The following is a 20,473-nucleotide window of genomic DNA, read 5'->3' as shown; positions in this document are numbered from 1 at the left end:
AGCAATTTCGTGCCACACAAACTTGTGAAGTTTACAGACGAACATAAAAATGTTCCATTTAAAAATGTTACATTTTTTATTGTTGTTATTATTATTCATGTTCTAAGTATGGGTGACGGCAAATTATATCGAGGGAGAGGAGGGCGATAGTAACAAACTATGAACCACACACGCGCTCCCCCTAACACCCTCCAACCCCCTCGTGACCTAACCCTGGATCTGCACCTGTCTGTAACCACTTCATGTCCCTTCTTTCTGTACGCTCAATGTTAAATGAAGAGCGGAAATGGAAAAACGTTCTAAGTCCCAAATCTAACATTTGCAGGACAATGAAAAAAAAAGTATTATATTGTAACAAATAAGCCCTCGGTCACAAATATTAAGTCAAATTGACCTGGTTTCGACGCTACTATGAGCGTCGTCTTCAGAATTAGATCAACTGTACTAAAACATTAAGTATATAGTACATTAATAAAATTAAAGTTTGTACTCACTCGAAAAGATGCAGTACTTACAAGTCACATATTGAAAAAAATCTAAGCCGGAAAGGCGACGTCATGAAGACTTGTGAGATGGCGAGCCGCTAAGGGCTGCTCGTACTGTGAACAAGGATTGCAACAAGACTGAGGTGCCCACTTTAGAAAGTGTGGGCAAGTAAACATGGTGTTGCTACGAGCGCCATCTAGTAGCCGCAAAAACAACTAGGCTACTGTACATTTTAGACACATGAAAATGTGATGCAGCTGATTCAGGCATAACGTAAGCATTAATAATAACAGGATGAAGTTAAGTATTTATCTGCTTTAAATAGAGATACATTTTGTAACGTAAAAACGTTAGTTATGACATACAAGAAAACAGCAAAGATGTTACAGGAAAACAACATTTCGGTAAACTGCATGAGGAAATCTGAATCAAAGATCAAGCACTGGCTTTATACAGTCAAAAAAGTTTTTATTTTGCAGCTGCAGCTGTTCGTTGAGAATGAGGCCATCACGACCAGTGAGATGTTTGAAAATCTCCAATTCCTCTAAGACATCTAACCTTTCGGTATGCAGAATATTGTTATCGCCTATGGCTTTAGGTACGTGTCCAGTAATTGAGAGATGATCGGCAAAGGATGAATTTAGGGGACTGGTGCCGTTCTTTCTCAAAAGATGTTCTTTATATCTGATGGTGAAAGCACGTCCGGTTTGCCCTATATAATAGGAGGAGCAGGTATCGCAGATGATCTTATAAACGCCAGAACTTTCTGTAGGGGAGCGAATGGATTTCAAATTATGAATGAAGTTTCTCTTTAGATTATTATTAGTAGAGAAGGTAACATTGCAGTTGTATTTGTTGCGAAGCATGCGCTGAATCTGATAGGAAATGAGTTCTATGAAAGGAATAGCAAAACGTTTTTTTGGGTTAATTTCAGTGCATGAGGTGTTGGGCGTGGTAGTTCTTGCAGTTTTCTTTTTTAGGATATCGTCCACTATGTTAGGCGTATATTCATTATTGACTGCTATGGTTTTAAGTAAATTAATCTCCTCATTAAACTTTTCTGTTGAAGGTGGTATGGAGGTGACTCGGTGGACGGCAGAGTGAAAAAAGGCCATTTTTTTGAGACTGTGGATGAAAAGAGGAAGCAGGCACGATTTGGTCAGTATACGTTTCTTTTCGAAAAATATTGAAAGTGATGTTATTGTCTTCTATTGTAAGCGTCAAGTCTAAATAATTTAATTGTCGGTTATCGTTTTCGAGTTCAATAGTGAAAGAAATTTTTTCATGGAGATCGTTAAAAAGTTTAAATATATGATCAATACTATCGGCGGGTCCGTTATAGATGACTAGAATATCATCAACGTATCTTGTGTAAGAAAGGATACCTAGTGAAGCGGCTGAGACACGGTTATTTGTACATAAATTATTTGTGTTCAGAAAATTGAGAAGGTGTTCTGATACGACAGAATTATGCAGCTCACTGCATCACCGCGGGGGGAAGAAAAAGGATTCAGATTAGAAAATAACTGCTTTATTATAAAAGCTCTAAGTGTCATACCATGGCCGTGGTTGTTCGTAAGTGTCAATAAGAAAGTTTTTACAAGTTGATTCTTGCAAAGAAGAAAACAACAACCAGCTATTTATTTACACAGATAACGCCGTTACCAGTTTCGACCGACAGGTTCATCCTCAGACAGCTGTTCACGTTTGGTTTGGTTTGTTGTTGTTGTTTCATTAGCTGGTGGCTGTTTTAACAGTCAGCCAGAACAGCATCAAATGTAATATAAACTTGCACAGCCGTCTGAAAGTAACGGTGCTATCTGAGTAAATAAATACATGGTTACAGTTTTCTCCTTTGCAACAATCAACTCGTATTTTGCACACAGCCATGGTCTCGAAAATACCAGTTTTCGACAAAATAGCAGGAAGATTGTTTTTGTTGCAAGTGTCATTAATATTGAGACACCACCACCTATTTGTGACAGTACAAGTACAGCAATACGTTTTTAACTAGTAGACCTGTGGTCAGTAAAATCCACTTCCCAAATCTTTTAAATTCCGGTACTCCAGAAGGAAGCACAGCTTGGCAGAAAGACCAGGCGTCATCTGCTAACGCATGTCTGAAAATCTATCACCGTAATTTGGCATCTGGGTCAGCTCTAGGCACTTACAACAGAGTACCAAGAACACAACAGCACTGAAAACGCGTTTTAAGAAAAAAATGATACTGAGAATGTTTTCCATTTGCACTCTTTAGTTATGTATTACGACGCTGCAACGTTGGATGTGAGAATAGCATTATGACAATTTTACAGTCCACGGTCATATTTTAGACGTCAAGCGCATCTTAACCTGCTAGTTACATTACTAGTGTCAATATCTTTACATATTTTTTGATAAGTATTACACGTAATGTAGACCTGAGACGACATGTGTAACATATGACGTACTTTCTGAAGTCCCTACGGACAGTCATACTTCACGAAATGTACTGTGAAGTACATGACAGTGGACACTTCTCAAGGTACCACGCCCGCATCTCGTGGTCGTGCGGTAGCGTTCTCGCTTCCCACGCCCGGGTTCCCGGGTTCGATTCCCGGCGGGGTCAGGGATTTTCTCTGCCTCGTGATGGCTGGGTGTTGTGTGCTGTCCTTAGGTTAGTTAGGTTTAAGTAGTTCTAAGTTCTAGGGGACTGATGACCATAGATGTTAAGTCCCATAGTGCTCAGAGCCATTTGAACCATTTTTTTTTTCAAGGTACCACGTAAACAGTCTTTCTCCTATTCCATTCCCGTATGAAGAGCGGGAAGGATGGCTGCTCAAAATGCCTCTTCAGGCACTGTATTTAGACCAATCTTTTGGCCGGCCGGAGTGGCTGTGCGGTTCTAGGTGCTACAGTCTGGAGCCGAGCGACCGCTACGGTCGCAGGTTCGAATCCTGCCTCGGGCATGGATGTGTGTGATGTCCTTAGGTTAGTTAGGTTTAATTAGTTCTAAGTTCTAGGCGACTGATGACCTCAGAAGTTAAGTCGCATAGTGCTCAGAGCCATTTGAACCATTTTTGAACCAATCTTTCCCTCGCAGTGCCTACAGGAGTGATAGGTAGCGGGCTGTTGTGCATTTCCTGATCTCTCACTTATTATGTTTCTCGAAGCTTTGTGCAGGGTGTTCGCCCGATGGCAATGGGGGCGGGGGGGGGGGGAGAGGGGGGAAGGGGGAAGGGGGGGGGGGTTGGTGGAGTGGAGGAAGTAAGCCTCGCCCCCTGCATACATGGCCGAACAAAAGTGTCTGGACACCTCTATGTCACGTGCATTGAACCAGTAGACGTCACGAGAGGTGGTCCCGCCTATATAAAAGGAGGTGGAGAGTATTGTGTCGTCAGTACAGAACTAACAGCAGAATGACTCTGTCAGGTGTGCTCAGTGACTTCCAATGTGAACTAATCACTGGATGTCATCTGAGGCACAAATCGATAACGGACATTTCAACCCTTCTAAAGCTGCTTGGGTCAGTAAGTGAATTAGTTATCTAAACCAGTGAACTACTTAGATATATAATTAAGAAAGAGCCAAAAAAACAGGTACACCTGCCTAATATAGTGCAGGGCCCCTGTGAGCATGTAGAAGTGCATCAACACGATGTGGCATGGACTCAACTAGTCTGAAGTAGTGCTGGAGGGAACTGACACGATGAATGCTACACAGCTGTCCATAAATCTGTAAGAGTAAGAGGGGTTGGAGATCTCTTGTGAACAGCATTTTGCAAGGCATCCCAGATATGCTCAATGATGTTCATGTCTGGTGAGTTTGGTGACCAGCAGATGTGTTCCTGGAGCCACTCTATAGCAATTCTGGGCGTATGGGGTGTCGCATTGTCCTGCAGGAATTGCCGAAGTCCGTCGTTATGCACAAGGGACATGAATAGATGCAGATGATCAGACAGGATGCTTATGTATGTGTCACCTGTCAGAGTCGTATCTAGGTGTATCAGGGGTCCCATATCACTCCAACCAGCTTGAAGAGTTCCCTGCTGACGTACAGTGTCCATCGACTGATGAGGTTGTCTCCATACATGTACATGTCCAATCGCTCCACACATTTTGAAACGAGGCTCATCCGACCAAGCAACACGTTTCTGGTCAACAATAGTCCAATGTCGGGGATTTGGTGTTTTACCAGATTCCTGATATTAACGTTACAGTCGTGAAATGGTCATACGGAAAAATTCCCACATCATTGCTACCTCGGAGGTGCTGTGTCCATAAAATAAGAACAGAACTACTGAATTCCTTAGTTTCTTATAACTTGCAAATCACAGTACATTCCCCAACATGAAAAACTTACTCTTCAAAATCCACAATAGACCAAATAATAATTAACTCTAATCAATAACATTACAAAGCAGAAATAATAAAGACTGCACTTGGAGACCACTGTGGACAAACATTAAGTTTCAATATTGAATGTGATCAGGTGAACAAACTGACAAGTACATATGAGACCAGATCTTACAATGAGAAATATTGAAATATTTGGAAATCCTTTAAAAAAGTTATGGGAGCAAATTTATGGTGCTAGAAATATATCTGACAAATTTAATATCTTATGGATACAATTAAATATCATTTTCATGTAGCATTTCCACTTAAAATTAGGAGGTCAAAACTGTCCCACACAAGCAAAAGGATCATTACATGGATCAAAAAGTCATGTGCAGAGAAACGATTCCTTTACAGAGTTACAAAACATGTCGCACAACATCAGAATTTGACAGGTATTTTAAAAACTATAAAATAATTCTCAGGAAAGTAATAAAAAGTGCCAAAATGATGGAAAATGAGGGATACATAAGAAACGCATCCAATAAAATGAAAGCTGTTTGGAATATTGTAAAAACTAATAATATACAGTTGAATGAAAATTCGCACACCAATGAACTACGTAGATATGTAACCAAGATATTAAAAAACTATTGCCAGCACTTTAAAATTTTTTCTTCGCCCCACAAAACATTTGTAACAAAAATGTATTTATAAGTGTATACATAGAGGTTCTGACGTAAAAAACAAGGTCGTTCTGCAGTTTTTAGCATGCACCACATCATCCATATCAAAGGGAACAGACGCCTCAATGTAAAGATGTTTTCATGGTCAAATATTATGTTTAAATGTTACATTGAAAGAGCCAAAAAGATTGTATGTCATAGACAACTAGTGTGTCTAGTTGTACAAAAAAAAAGTTATACAAATGCACCATGACACTTTACATATGCGATTATGAAAACGTGCGCCATCTCTCCCGGGTTTACCTTATGTCGATGTAAAGGTACCCACAACAGGTCTTAACTTTGTCGTGTGCTATCGAGAGCTTGCATGCGTTTAAAAGCGCATTCAAGAACTATCAAACTAGTTTGAGATTGTTACTCGCTCCCCGCCGGAAATGGCTGCTGGCACTCGTTAGAACCGCAGAGTGACGTGTTGTGACGTAAGCGCCACGGCCTGTCTTTCTCGTGGGCCTCGCTCTGTTCTCTCTGGCGACAGAACAGCGGTCCCCTAAAAACATCGGTAAACAATCCGTAATTCCCTTACTGGTATGGTGTGGACCACTATAGTGCCTCTAAGCACGTCAAAAATCTCTCCCGAAATTGAATTACCGGTGGAGTTACGTTCAATCTTTTTGAAGTGGATAAAGGTTTCGTCCCTAGATTATAGTTTCATTCTTATCATACACCGTACTCAACAGGGTACGTTTTTTCTTTGCGTGCCAAAATACTTCGCTTGCCAAGCAAGTTTAGTACCAAACAGCGTTTGCTATGTCTAAGCTTCGGTAAACGACGCTTTTTGCAGTTGTGCCAATATTTAATTAATAAGAACTGAAGATATGAATAATCTGATACACTGCTTCCCTTCCTTTCCAGCAATAACATCGATGCAAAGAGGATCCAGATTATTTTCTCGAGCCAGTGAGACGCGAACTTTGGAAACAATACCTAGACTATCATTCCAGGGCTACAGAGAAAGGAATGGTGTACGTCACAAGTCGGAGCTTTTTTCCCTCAGCACCATTCAATCGCCTCTAGAGATGGTAGCCTACCTATGAGACCGCTCTTGGAGATCAGATCGTTCCACTCCTCGTCCGAGTTGATCTCCAACTGCAGCTGCATAGCATCCTTGCGCGCCATGGCTGCCAACTAGTGACGTCACACTCCCTGCAACAGTCACCATCGCCAATAATGAAACAGCTAGATCTCACGAAAAAGCATTTCAGTCCTAGTGATGTCTGCTTCAAAGCACCATTTTATTTATTAACGTTTTATTTTAATTTTATTTTTTTTATAATTTTTTAAGCACTTCCACAAATGTAGTGCAACTGCAATGCAGCAGTCGCTTACAGTGTTCAAAATTTTTGTTATCCAATTTAACTGACGTATTTTTTTGCATAGTGATGATACTGAGGAGACCATTGACAATGGAAAGAAGGCCGATATTACACTAACAAATTTCTTTGTCCAATATCTTTGTCAAAGATATTTGATGGTGTAATAGGGAACTTTGTCAAATGTCGTCCAATATTTGATCAAATCTAGAGCCTCGCTGTAGATTTATTCAAAGAAGTCGCTTGTCTTCTGTTCACTGCAATGTGACATGTTACCACATCGCTGCATTCTGTCTTCTGTAGTGTTTTTATAAACATTGCCGGTAAATACAATTGGTGTGTGCCGACAACTACAAAATTAATATAGATGTATGAAGCTGATGAGGCGCTTTACAATGTGAGGCACATTGAATACAAAAATAGATTACGAAGATTGGAGACCAGACCTGACCTGACCTAACCTAACCTAACCTAACCTAACCTAACCCTCTCCTGTAGCAAGGAATCAGTGTTACAGTGAGCCTGTCTTCTGTAGATGTAGCAGTTCTTAAGTGAATATTGTACTTTGTGATATGAGGATACACTTCAATGAGCACATACAGAAATGTATGCTCATCCATTCTTAAGTAATTGATGTACGACTTGACGTCCTCTACTATAAGCTCACGTAACAAGTTCTGTTGAATGCTTTTATCGTGTAGTCGTAAAACCCACGGCTTCACTCAGGTGTGTTTCCTTTTTTCCCCCCGCTTCTCTTCCGCATGTGCACACAGTGCAATTGTGGTACATGCAACCGCTGCGGTTAATAACATGTTGTTGTCAGCCATCTTGAACTTTGACGAAAAATATGATGACTGTAATACACGTTCTAGCGCTACGTCAAAGATCTTTGTCAAATATATTTGACGGAATATTTGATCATATCTTTGATGAAATCTTTGACAAAGAAATTTGATAGTGTAATACCGGCTTAAGTAAACTGTATCTACAATTACTGTATGTGAATTTTTGCCTATACATACTTTTATAAAACTTTGTATCTGGACGTAAATACTGGATATTAAATTTATGGCCCATGCTTTACTTGTTATTTAGGACTATAATGTCTTTTAGGCGTTATGTGCTCATGGAAGTTTCGAAACGCCACCACGATCTAAACGTCTGTCTTTTAGAAGAAGTGATTGCGAGTAATTTGGATTCAGAGACATCTAGGCAGAACGTGATCGTAAGGGTGTTTCTGTGAATATCCTCTGATGTGTCGGCAGAAGTGCCGACACCGTGTGGTTTTGAGGAGACCGAAATGCACGCTATAAGCTCACGCAGGCTGGCGTGGGGTCTGAAACAGGATACGTAATGAATGCTATAAAGAAAAGTACGTAGCTTCTGGAATACTTAACTTTAATCCACAATTGTAGAACATCGCTCTTGATGATACAGAAGTATTATAGCAATTGAATACGGCGCCTTGCTAGGTCGTAGCAATTGACTTAGCTGAAGGCTATGCTAACTATCTTTTCGGCAACTGAGAAAGTTTTCGTCAGTGTCTGTTGCTAGCTACGTCGGCTGTACAACTGGGGCGAGTGCCAGGACGTCTCTCTAGACCTGCCGTGTGGTGGCGCTCGGTCTGCTGTCACTGACAGTGGCGACACGCGGGTCCGACGTATACTAACGGACCGCGGCCGATTTAAAGGCTACCACCTAGCAAGTGTGGTGTCTGGCGGTGACACCACATTCCTCCCCCGCAAATCGGCGAACGGTCGTGTTATAAGGCTTCCGCCCGCCGTGGGGAGGACCCCATGGTGACGTATGCGACGCGGTGGGGAGCCTAACAACAGGCGAGGCTGTGCCACCCGCACCCTGCCATTCGGTCCGAGGGGAGCTAGGAAACGCCTGAAAACCTAGTCCAGGGTGCTCGCCAACATGCGGTGTATGCGCCCGTAAAGAGACAGGAGGGGCCGAAGATTCGACCTCCATCGCGTCGGGGTACCCAACGGGCGAAGACGACATCTGGTCCGGAGCGGGCAAGAGGTCCATGTCGGAGGACAGCTGGTCACGGGAAGCGATCGGCGGCGCGTGACCCAGGGAGGCGCTGGGCGGCTGCAGCGACGCGTCTACTGCGGGCGTCGCCGGCGGGAGAACAGGCGGCGGCGGCGGCGCGTCGCCATGGGGCAAAATGGAAGGCAGCGTCGGTAAAATCTGGGGATGAGGCGAGCCAGTAGATGGGTCCCCAGGGCGCTGACCGGACGGCACCGTCGCTGAAAGCAGACGGGGAGCGGCAGAACCCGTGCGACGAAAGAGGCACAGTTGATTGAGATGCCGACGCACCTCACCAGAGGCCCCCAAAACCAAATACATAGCGCGGCCGAGGCAGCGAAGAATGCGCCCTGCGAGCCAACGCCGTGATCCTCGATAGTTGCGATAATATACAACGTCGCCTGGAGCAAAAGCAGGTGGCTGCCGCTGCACAGGAACCTGATGCGGCGGATGCAGCAAAGACATCAAGGTTCGATGAGGACGACCGTGCAACAACTCAGCCGGCGAGCGACCATCTCGGGGCTGAGAGCGATACGAAGACAAAAAGAGCAATAACGCGTCCTCCCAAGAATGCGACTGTTGCAACTTCAACATCTGTGACTTGAAAGTCCGGACCAATCGTTCAGCGGCACCGTTTGACTGAGGCGAAAACGGCGCGGATGTCAGATGTTGAATACCATTGGTCTTGCAGAATGACTGAAATTCTGCGGACATGAACTGTGGGCCATTGTCGGAAACAATAGTCTGTGGAAGACCTTCAATGCAAAAGATAGCGGATAACGCTTGGATGGTGGCAGATGACGTCGTGGCAGACATCCGGACAACAAAAGGAAAATTACTGAAAGAATCGACCACAACCAACCATCGAGCATTCCAGAATGGACCAGCAAAATCGATGTGTAAGCGTTGCCAAGGGGAAGTAGCTGTTGGCCATGCAAAGAATTTCCGCGGTGGTGCGGATTGTTGTTCGGCACACGCCATGCAAGAAGAGCAAATATGCGTAATCACAGCATCGATTCCGAACCAAGTACAGTGCTGACGAGCAAGTTGTTTCGTTCGCACTATACCCCAATGTCCTTGGTGGAGAAGCCGTAAGACAGAGGCCTGTAACGAACGTGGGACCACGACTCTGGACTGATCATTATCAGAACGCAACAGCAAAACACCACGTCATACAAAAAGTCTCTCCTTGTGTGTAAAAAATAGGCGAACCAACGGATCCTCGATCCGTGACTTGGACAATGGCCATTGCGTAGCAACAAAACGCAAAACGGTAGCAAGGACAGGGTCAGCAGCTGTGGCTGTAGGCTACACGACGAAAATCAATCGGAAACGATTCGACCACGTCATCGGTTTCCGAATCAATGAACATGCAAGCAAGTTCGGAAGAATCAAATGTTCTATCCTCAGCAACAGGCAAACGGGACAACGCATCAGCGTTTCCGTGCTTAGCAGTGGACCGATACAAGATATCGAAGCGGTACTGCGAGAGGAAAATAGACCAGCGAATGAATTTCTGCGCTGTACGTGGAGGTACAGGCGTGTTCGGATGAAAAAGCGATGTCAATGGTTTGTGGTCTGTGATGATGGTAAAGTGACGACCATACAAGAAATCATGGAACTTAGTAACACCAAAGATGAGAGCCAAAGCTTCTTTCTCGATCCGTGAATAATTTCTTTGCGCAGACGAGAGCAATTTTGACGCAAAGGCAATAGGGCGATCATGCGATCCATCTTTGTGCACAAGCGCAGCACCGATCCCGAAATCTGATGCATCTAGCATCAACAAAGGGGGTTTCTGGGGATCGAATGGCGTAAGGCAAGTATTTGAAAGCAACGCCGATTTCAACTGGCGAAAGGCGCGTTCGCATTCCGTCGTCCAGACGAACGGAACACCTTTACGGCGTAAGCGATGAAGCGGAGCTGAAATGGAAGAGGTATGCGGGATATATTTGCTATAGTAATTTATTTTACCCAGCACACTCTGTAGCTGCTTCAAATTCTGCGGCGAAGGCAAGTCCTGTATGGCACAGAGGTGCTCTGGACTCGGATGTATGCCTTGTGCATTGATTACATGTCCCAAATATGGTAAGTCACGAGCAAAAAACACACATTTGTCCTTCCGCAAGCGAAGACCATTTTGTCGCAAGACCTGAAATAATGTTCGGAGATTGGCGAAATGTTCCTCTTCCGTCTTTCCGGAGATCACAATATCGTCCAGATACTTTGCTGCAGTAGGGACCGACGCACAAACAGTTTCCAGATATTGCTGAAACAATGCAGGGGCGGATGCACACCCGAATGACAGTCTTTTGAAGCGATACAAACCAAGATGCGTGTTAACCACCAAGACGCGCTGGGATTCGTCGTCCACTGGTATTTGCAAGTACGCATCTGCTAGGTCCAATTTCGAAAAATATTTACCCGGGCACAGTTTGTCAAAAAGATCTTCCGGGCGGGGTAAAGGAAAAGTTGCAATCACTAGTTGTGGATTCACTGTTGCCTTGAAGTCCACGCAAAGTCTCAATTTACCGGAAGGTTTCGGCAAAATTACTAAGGGTGATGCCCAGAGAGAAGCTTGCACACGTTCAATTACAACCTGTGATTCCAAATCGTGTAATGTTCTTGCGACCTCATCACGCAATGCGTGGGGAACATTGCGCGCTCGGAAAAATTTCGGCTGCGCGTTTACTTTCAGTTCCAAATGTGCTTCATAGTTCTTAGCGCAACCTAGGCCCGGTGCAAAAATGTCTGCAAATTCTTCACACACACGAGAAACACTGTCTGAAGGCACAGTCTGGTTCACTGATAGGACCTGATTGACTATAGACATGTTAAACAACTGAAATAAATCTAAACCAAACAAGTTCACAGCAGAAGAAGAACGAAGTACGTAAAATGACACAAGTTTTGTTTGTCCCTTGTATGTTGCAAGAAGGCTGCACTGTCCTAACACAGGGATATTCTGTCCTGAATAGCTTTTGAGCTTAACATTCGCGGCACGCAAGGGAGGTGTGCCCAGTTGTTTGTACGTGTCTTTATTGAGCAATGAAACTGCAGCTCCGGTATCGAGCTGGAATGGTATTACGTGGCCATTTATGTCCAAATCGACAAAAAGTTTATTGTCCTGCTGACGACAAGAGCGACTGTCTCGTGCAACGTGAACAGACACTGGTACAGAATCACTTGCTAATTGACGTGACTTCCGGCGACGTCGACGCACACTTTTTGTGGGACGAACATAGTCACTGTTAGAGAGATTGGCACTGGGCGGAGTGGAATTAACTACATGAATGTCCATGGGCGAAGGTTCACAAGCCTGAGTATTCTTGGTTCGATTCCGCCGCGAAGCAAAGGGCCTAGAAACGTTGTGAGTGTCCGATCTGAGCTTTTTCTGGCACACACTCTGAACATGTCCTTTTTTATTACAGAAAAAGCAAATAGCTTGGCGTGACGGGCAATTCTCACGCGAATGTCTAGTAGCACACCGCGGGCATGATTTTAGCACTGCATTTGCGTGCTTACGCGGCACACGTGGCTGCGCGAGGGCAGTTTACTGTTCCGTGCAGCTCGCCCGGTGGGCCGGTTAACGTGACACACTGCTGGCGAAGTTGCAAATGATTCCTGAGCAAAGTCAAGTGTGTCTTGCCTATCCAATATGTCTATCACTTGTTGAAGGGAGGGATTGACTAGTTTCAAAATTTGCTCCCGTATACGAACATCAGAAGCGTTCTGTGCAATTGCATCACGCACCATAATATCTGAATAAGGGAGTCCACATTCACACTCAAAAGCACAATCCCTAGTAAGGCCTTGCAAAGTTGCAACCCACTCCCTATTAGTCTGACCGGCCGTACGTTTTGTACGAAAGAACGTATACCTTTTTGCACCTACATTGACGGATTCCTTGAAATATGCATCTAATGCCGACAAAATTTCTTCGTAGGACAGAGTTGCTACGTCGCGGCGGGGAAACAATTTCACTATCACACGGTACGTGTGCACGCCGACACACGATAATAAGTGAGGCTGCCGCTCATTACCTTGAATTCTGTAGGCGGCGAGATGGAATCCAAATTGGCGTGACCACTCCGTCCAGCTTTCCATTTCCGCGTCGAAATGTCGAAAAGGTGGTGCAACTGCATGTTGTAGCTGCGGTAGCGGTGGAGCGGCGGCTGCCGCATCGTTTTGCATAGCACGTTAACCCTGGACGAGCTGTCCAAGGGCATCCAATAAGGCCTGCGTCTGCTGATTCTGCAAGCGATAAAATTCGGACAGTACATCTGGAGAGTGTGGCGAAGCCATGACACAAGTAGTGCAATACGAACGCGATATCCTCTTTTAAGCCTCGTCGCCAATATGAAGTGTCGGCAGAAGTGCCGACACCGTGTGGTTTTGAGGAGACCGAAATGCACGCTATAAGCTCACGCAGGCTGGCGTGAGGTCTGAAACAGGATACGTAATGAATGCTATAAAGAAAGGTACGTAGCTTCTGGAATACTTAACTTTAATCCACAATTGTAGAACATCGCTCTTGATGATACAGAAGTATTATAGCAATTGAATACGGCGCCTTGCTAGGTCGTAGCAATTGACTTAGCTGAAGGCTATGCCAACTATCTTCTCGGCAACTGAGAAAGTTTTCGTCAGTGTCTGTTGCTAGCTACGTCGGCTGTACAACTGGGGCGAGTGCCAGGACGTCTGTCTAGACCTGCCGTGTGGTGGCGCTCGGTCTGCTGTCACTGACAGTGGCTACACGCGGGTCCGACGTATACTAACGGACCGCGGCCGATTTAAAGGCTACCACCTAGCAAGTGTGGTGTCTGGCGGTGACACCACATTCTCCATCAGCCAAATACCCCAGGAACCTCAGTTCCTTTGCTAGGTTCTGAAATACTCACTGAAAATGCAGTTGACGACGATGTTGATTGCGATAGTGAAGATGAGCCTACCACGATAAACTCACAGTGTTTACGTCCTATACGTGTGTGCATGACTACTCTGAAAAGGTAAACCAAATGCAGGTACAAGCAATGAATCTCCCGTGGTAGTAATCCTGATCTTGTTTCCATAGGTAATGATGGGAGGTTGCAAAGTGAAATCAACTCCATAAAACAATCGGGTATTTGCTTTTTGACAATTTCTAGTTGTTTTCGTTGCTTATGATGACAATAAAGGTTAATTTCGTGAAAATTTTTAAAACTATATATTTTTTCATATTGCTAGGACTCAAAGGCTTAAAGTAAACATCTGTCAGCCATCACTGAACACTTTCCTTGGTTCCCACCGACTCTTAAGTTACGACCATCTATCAGCCACAGCCGGCCGGAGTGGCCGAGCGGTTCTAGGCGCTACAGTCTGGAACCGTGCGACCGTTGCGGTCGCAGGCTCGAATCCTGCCTCGGGCATGGATGTGTGTGATGTCCTTAGGTTAGTTAGGTTTAAGTAGTTCTAGGGGACTGATGACCTCAGCAGTTAAGTCCCATAGTGCTCAGAGCCATTTCAACCATTTTACTATCAGCCACAAGATATCACTTTTCCTTAAAAGATTTCTCTACACGTAACATATAGCAAGCCATCTACATCTACGACATACTCTGCAAATCGCTTGCAAGGGTGTGACAGAAAGCATATAACATGTTATCACATGTTAGCGTTTCTTCTCTTTCTGATCGCGTATGGAACGCGAGAACGATCACATACATAGAAAATATCGTGGGAAAAGCGAACCGAAGACTGCATTTTATTGGAAGAACAATTATAAGATGCAGTAGGTCTACTACAGAGACTATCTACATTACGTTTGTCTGTCCTTTTCTGGAGTACCGCTGCGCGGTATGTGATCCTTTCCAGATAAGACTGACGGAGGATATGGAAAAAATTAAAGAAAGGGCAGCTCGTTTTGTATTATCGCGAAATATAGGTGAGAGTGTCACGGGTCTGATACGCAAATTGGGCTGGTTATCATTAAAACAAAGGTGTTTTTCGTTGCAGCGAGGTCTTTTCATGAAATTTCAATCTCTAACTTTCTCCTCCGAATGCGAAAATATTCTTCTGACGCCCACCTACGCAGAGTATCTAATTATGACGCATCAGAGTACATTGTTTACGAACAGATGACTAGCTCCTCAAAACTTACAACACCCATAACATACACTTACGGAAAAATTGCAACATCAGGAAGCAGTTGAGAGACATAAACGAAAGTTGGCAGGCTTGTTTCTGCATCAGAACGGTGATGTCTACTCAAATTTCGCGCCAGGTGCACAAGTGTGTCATGAGGATGCTAATCAGATTTCCTTTAAATACACGCTGTAACGATCGTGAGCGTTAGTTACCCTTCAGATTGGACGAAGTGAGTTGATGTTAGCCAAGAATACCTTTAAGGTTACAAAGACGCAATTATCAACACATCTCTGAGTTTGAACGAGGTTGTGTAGTTGGGCTACGACGAGCTGGATGTTCCTCCTGTGATATTGCAGAAGGACTTGAAAGGAATGTAGCCTCTGCACATGAGCGCTGGTTGCGTTGGTCAGGCTTCGGATGGCCATGTAGCACTACCGATATGGAAGACCATCATGTTCGACGTATGGCTGTGACGCAGTGTACCGCATCTGCACCAGCAATTTGAGCAGCAGTTGGCACCACAGTGACACAACGAACTGTTACAAATTGGCTACTTCAAGGACAGCTCCAAGCCAGGCGCCCTGTAGTGTGCATTCCACTGATCCCAAACCAACGCCATTTGCGACTTCAGTGCTGACAAGTAAAAGCTCATTGGAGGGCATCGTGGAGATCTGCTGTTTTCTGATGAAAGCTGGTTCTGCCTCAGTGCTAGTGATGGCCGAGTGTTGGTAAGAAGAAGGCCAATTGGGGGGGGGGGGGGCTGCAACCAGCATGTCTGCATGCTAGACACACTGGACATGCACTTGGCGTTATGGTCTGGGCTCCAATTTTGTATGACAGTAGGAGCACTCTCGTGGTTATCCCTCTCACCCTGGCTGCAAATCTGTTTTTCTGTCTGCTTATACGACCCGTTGTGCTGTCATTTATTAACAGCATCCCAGGGGGTGTTTTCCAACAGGACAACGCTCGCCTGCAACCGCTGTTGTAACCCAGCAAGATCTACAGAGAGTCGACACATTGTCTTGGCCTGCCCGATCACCATATCTGTCTCCAATCTAGCACATATGGGACGTCATTGGACGCCAACTCCACCATCATCCCTCCATTGACTGAAGAAGTGCAACAGACATGGAACACCATTACACAAACTGACAACCAGCACCTACACAATACAATGCATCCACATTTGCCTGCTTGCATTCAACATTCTGCTGTTACACAATTTATTAATGTACCAGCATTTCACATTTGCAGTGGCTTACCTCGTGCTTACATTAATCCTCTAGTACCGTTGGTTACACATATGTAACGTGAGTTTCATATGTGTTTTACTGGTCTTTAGCCATTGCTAGTTCACCAACGCCCACTGTTACACATTTGTACAAGCCATGCAGCTTATTCTGTGAGGAATAATTGGAACAACTGTAGAAATATTATCTTAGACCATGTTTGTAACTTTTTAGGTGCTCCAGGGCAGAAGATGGTCGCCATCATGTCACGCAAGGTATGTGGGATCCTCTTTCTGTGTGGATAATATGTTTTTAATCGGTATATATTAAATATTATCTCTTTAAATGAGTACTAGCGGACCAATTATTTACATTCTTTTGGTTCTGCGAATTGAAATACCATAGGAATGTTGAAATGAACTCATGTTACATATGTGTAGCAGTGGGCATTTAGGGCTATGTTTATGAATGTTCGTATTGTGACATTTAGGCATTTTCTTTTACTTCCAGTTAACGATTGAGGAGATTCTTGAGGTTCTAAATAATCCCAATGAAAGTTATGTTTCTGAACTTGATGGTGAAGATGATGATGAAATTCCAACTTATGGTAGCATGTATCATGACGGCAGAGAAACTTCTAATCCAGAGGTGTTGCAAGAGTCGACTGTTTTTGATTCAGTTACTACTGAGAATGTCCCAGAAGATACGGAGTTGTCACGGATCGATGGTGACTTTACTCCAGAAATTCATCCATTTGTGCAGCTTCCAGAAGACGAACCTGAAGAAGTGCTCACCACTTTGCAGTACTTTTGATCTCTGGTGACACGTGAAATGCTGAAACTCTGTGTTCAACAAACTAATATTTCTAGTATTCAGAAATTGGGTACAACTATTGGCATTATCCTACGTGAGCTTGAGCAGCTTTTAGGTATTTATTTACTATGGTTTGGCTCAAATGCCTAGTATGCGACGTTATTGGGAAAAACATAAGGTGTATAATCTGGTTTCTCATACAATGGCTCGAAGCCACTTTCAGAAACTACTATCTCTGCTGCATTTCTGGGACAATCTTATTATTACTGAACTAATACAGAAAGAAGATAAGCTTTGGAAAATTCGACCATGACTTACTTTGTTCTCATAAGCTTGCCTGAGAAAACTGCCTGAGCAGAATCAGTGTGTTGACGAAAAAATGATCCTTTTCAAAGGATGCAGCAATCTTCGACAGTATATGCAAAACAAGCGAACAAGACGGGGATTCAAAATGTGGGCTATAGCTGGTTCCTCAGGATATTTGTATGATTTTGACTTTTAACAAGATGCAACTTCTAAGGCAACAAAGCATGTACCTAGAAAAGGTCTTGGCTACAATGTTTGTGATGAAGCTAACTGCAGCATTGGAAGACAATCGCTTTTTTTCGGGTTTATGCAGACAACTTGTTCACATTGTATCATGTTGCTGAGAGCCTACTGAAAAGGGGCATGTGTTATACAGGCACAATAAGAGCTAGAAGATTCAAGCAATGTACTCTTACAGACGGAAAGCAGATGAAAGGACACAATACTATAGCTTCACAAGCTGACAAAAAAAATGGTTCAAATGGCTCTGAGCACTATGGGACTCAACTGCTGAGGTCATAAGTCCCCTAGAACTTAGAACTAGTTAAACCTAATTAACCTAAGGACATCACAAACATCCATGCCCAAGGCAGGATTCGAACCTGCGACCGTAGCGGTCTTGCGGTTCCAGACTGCAGCGCCTTTAACCGCACAGCCACTTTGGCCGGCACACGCTGACACAATGGGCATGTTCATCACTGTGGAACGGTATGATAACAAATGTGTTACATTTTTAACTTCACCAACAGGTGTAGAGCCGAAGGACATGGCAAAAAGATGAGATAGAAGTAAGAAAGAACATATTCTTCTCCCAAGACCATCCATTGTTCAAATATACAGTTGCAATATGGGAGGAGTAGATCTTCATGAAATGTTTACATCGCTATACAAATATCCCATAAAATCTAGAAGATGATATCTGTATATCTTCTGGCACACAATAACAATAGCTGTTGTCAATAGTTGGCTGAAATATAGAGAAGACTGCAAGGCTCTGTCTGAAAAAACATGTTCCCCTCAGACAGTTTAAAGATGATCTTGCAAGTGCATTGGTATCTGCTGGACAAGGAAAATTCAAGATGGAAGGTCCAAGTACTGAAGATATGTCCAGAAAATTCAAGAAACTTGCTACTACAGTAACTCCAATGCTAGAATGCCAGAAGAACAAAATTGACAGCTTTCCTCAGTGGAATAACAAAAGAGGAAGGTGCAAAATTTGCAAGAATCAGAATACTTTTGTTAATGCCAAAAATGCAAAGTTTTTCTGTACTTCAACGAAAACGGAAACTGCTTCAGATGATTCCACTACTAAAAGAAATGTGTGTAAATATATTTATTGTTGCATTATTGTATGAGTTTTTGTTATAAACCGATTCAGAACGCAAAACTGTGATTATACGTTTATCTTACCCATCCGTTACCTTGAATTCCAATGTTACATATGTGTAACGCAGTGTAAAAAAGCACTCAAAAATGAAAAAAAGCCAAAAGTTATACATTTGTCCTCCAACATATTGGTAACTGTAAATAATACTCTGCTAAGAACAACCTACAGTTAATATTAATTGTTGTGGGTCCTAGAGGATTAATGTGTGATCTTGCAATGTACATCATTTAAATATGTTATCTAGATAAATGTATTTTCGAAATTTCATTACTCTGTATTAATTACTTTTTGGTGTTACTATTCTTTCCATCAGTCTACATCAATTCGGTTTCCGAAAACACCATACGACAACAAGTAGATTGTTATGGGTCCAGAGCCTCACCTTTAAATGCTTCAAAGTCCTTTCTCTTTAACAGATAACAGAGAGTACAAATATGTCATGAAGGCAAGGAATACTTTTCAGAATTAAACTTAAATGATCTCTAAACCATTTGATGGTAGCTGATGGAAGTGTAGTTTGCTTATGGCGAGTAAGCACTTTTCTAAAAGGATGCACTGACAATGATCTACAGCACAAAGTTTCTAAGGCAATAAATGAGGCTGGAAAATGATTTAGGGATTAAATACTTTGGTCGTAAATATGGAAAAATCAGTGTGGATGCATTTCAGTAATATCAGAAGTAAAATTAGAAGCAGCATAATAGCCGAATTATGGAACTACACTAGTACATAAGCTCCACATACAAATTTTCTAGGCGTATGGGTGGACGAGCACTTGAGATGGGTAAAGAACCTAGAAGTACTGAATAAAACACTAAGTAAATGTTATGTACTAAGAATACTTTGGGACAGTTGCAGAAATGAATCAGTGTTGTGTCCCTGTTATGCTTATATCAATATGAATAGAAGAACTAAACCAATTTTTAATAATGCATAGGTATTATATAGCACTGAAAAATGTCTCTATATGAAAAAGTACAATTATTTTAAAAAATCAGCCGAAAAATGCTGCTGTCGTATCACAAGAAAGGTGAATATTCTCCTCTTCAATAGTCCCAGACGGAAAAGTGGGGAACCAGCTGCTCCAGTCCGCACTCCGCCTTCCTCGCCAAAAATTTTGGCATGCGAACATAATCACACTTTAAATCCTTTCACCCAGTCTCTCCTGGAAGTGAAGACTTCAGACTCGGCATCTCCCTCTCACTGCAACTGTCTCACCCCTCCTCTTTTTCAGCCATTGGTGCTTTCTACCATTTGTCTCTCCCACTGTCACTGTCTTCATTCTTTTCCCTTGCTTTTTGTCACCACTGTCTCCTTCTCTTCCACTCTGACTGTCCCACTGTTCCCCTGCTGTTGTCTTTGTTAGACTCTTTTTCTCCCCCACAGTCACTGCCTCTTTGTTTCTCACTAACAGTCAGCTGTGTTTCTATTAACTACCATTGCCTCCTCTCCACACATTTCCTTGGCGATGGTTTGTTTGAGGTTTTGACACCTAGACTAGGAAACCTTAATGTGTGGGTATAAAGAGAGGGGGAAAGTGAACAATTTTTATCCCGTTTAAGTTCGCCAGTTAAGCGGGGCAGGCGAACCCCCTTCCCCCCCTTTCCCCTCCCTCCGCCCAGTGTATGTATTATCTCCACTCATGTCTCTTTTCACTGACTCATCTCTCTTTTGCTCCCACCGCTACTATCTCCATCTGTCTCTCTTTCTCTTTTATTGC

General features: G+C 43.4%; 1 protein-coding gene across 1 annotated transcript in view; it reads right to left on the bottom strand.

Annotated features, from left to right (window-relative positions):
• Positions 1-6,664, bottom strand: part of LOC126252621 (protein enabled homolog) — a 149,313-nt gene extending 142,649 nt beyond the window's left edge. The window contains exon 1 of the mRNA XM_049953522.1: positions 6,577-6,664. Coding sequence (XP_049809479.1) covers positions 6,577-6,664 — 88 coding nt within the window. The remainder of the gene's footprint in view (positions 1-6,576) is intronic.
• Positions 6,665-20,473: the final 13,809 nt, after the last annotated feature.

Source organism: Schistocerca nitens, chromosome 4, assembly GCF_023898315.1.
Source record: "Schistocerca nitens isolate TAMUIC-IGC-003100 chromosome 4, iqSchNite1.1, whole genome shotgun sequence".
NCBI lineage: Eukaryota > Metazoa > Arthropoda > Insecta > Orthoptera > Acrididae > Schistocerca > Schistocerca nitens.
This window is presented reverse-complemented; position numbering and strand designations above follow the sequence as displayed.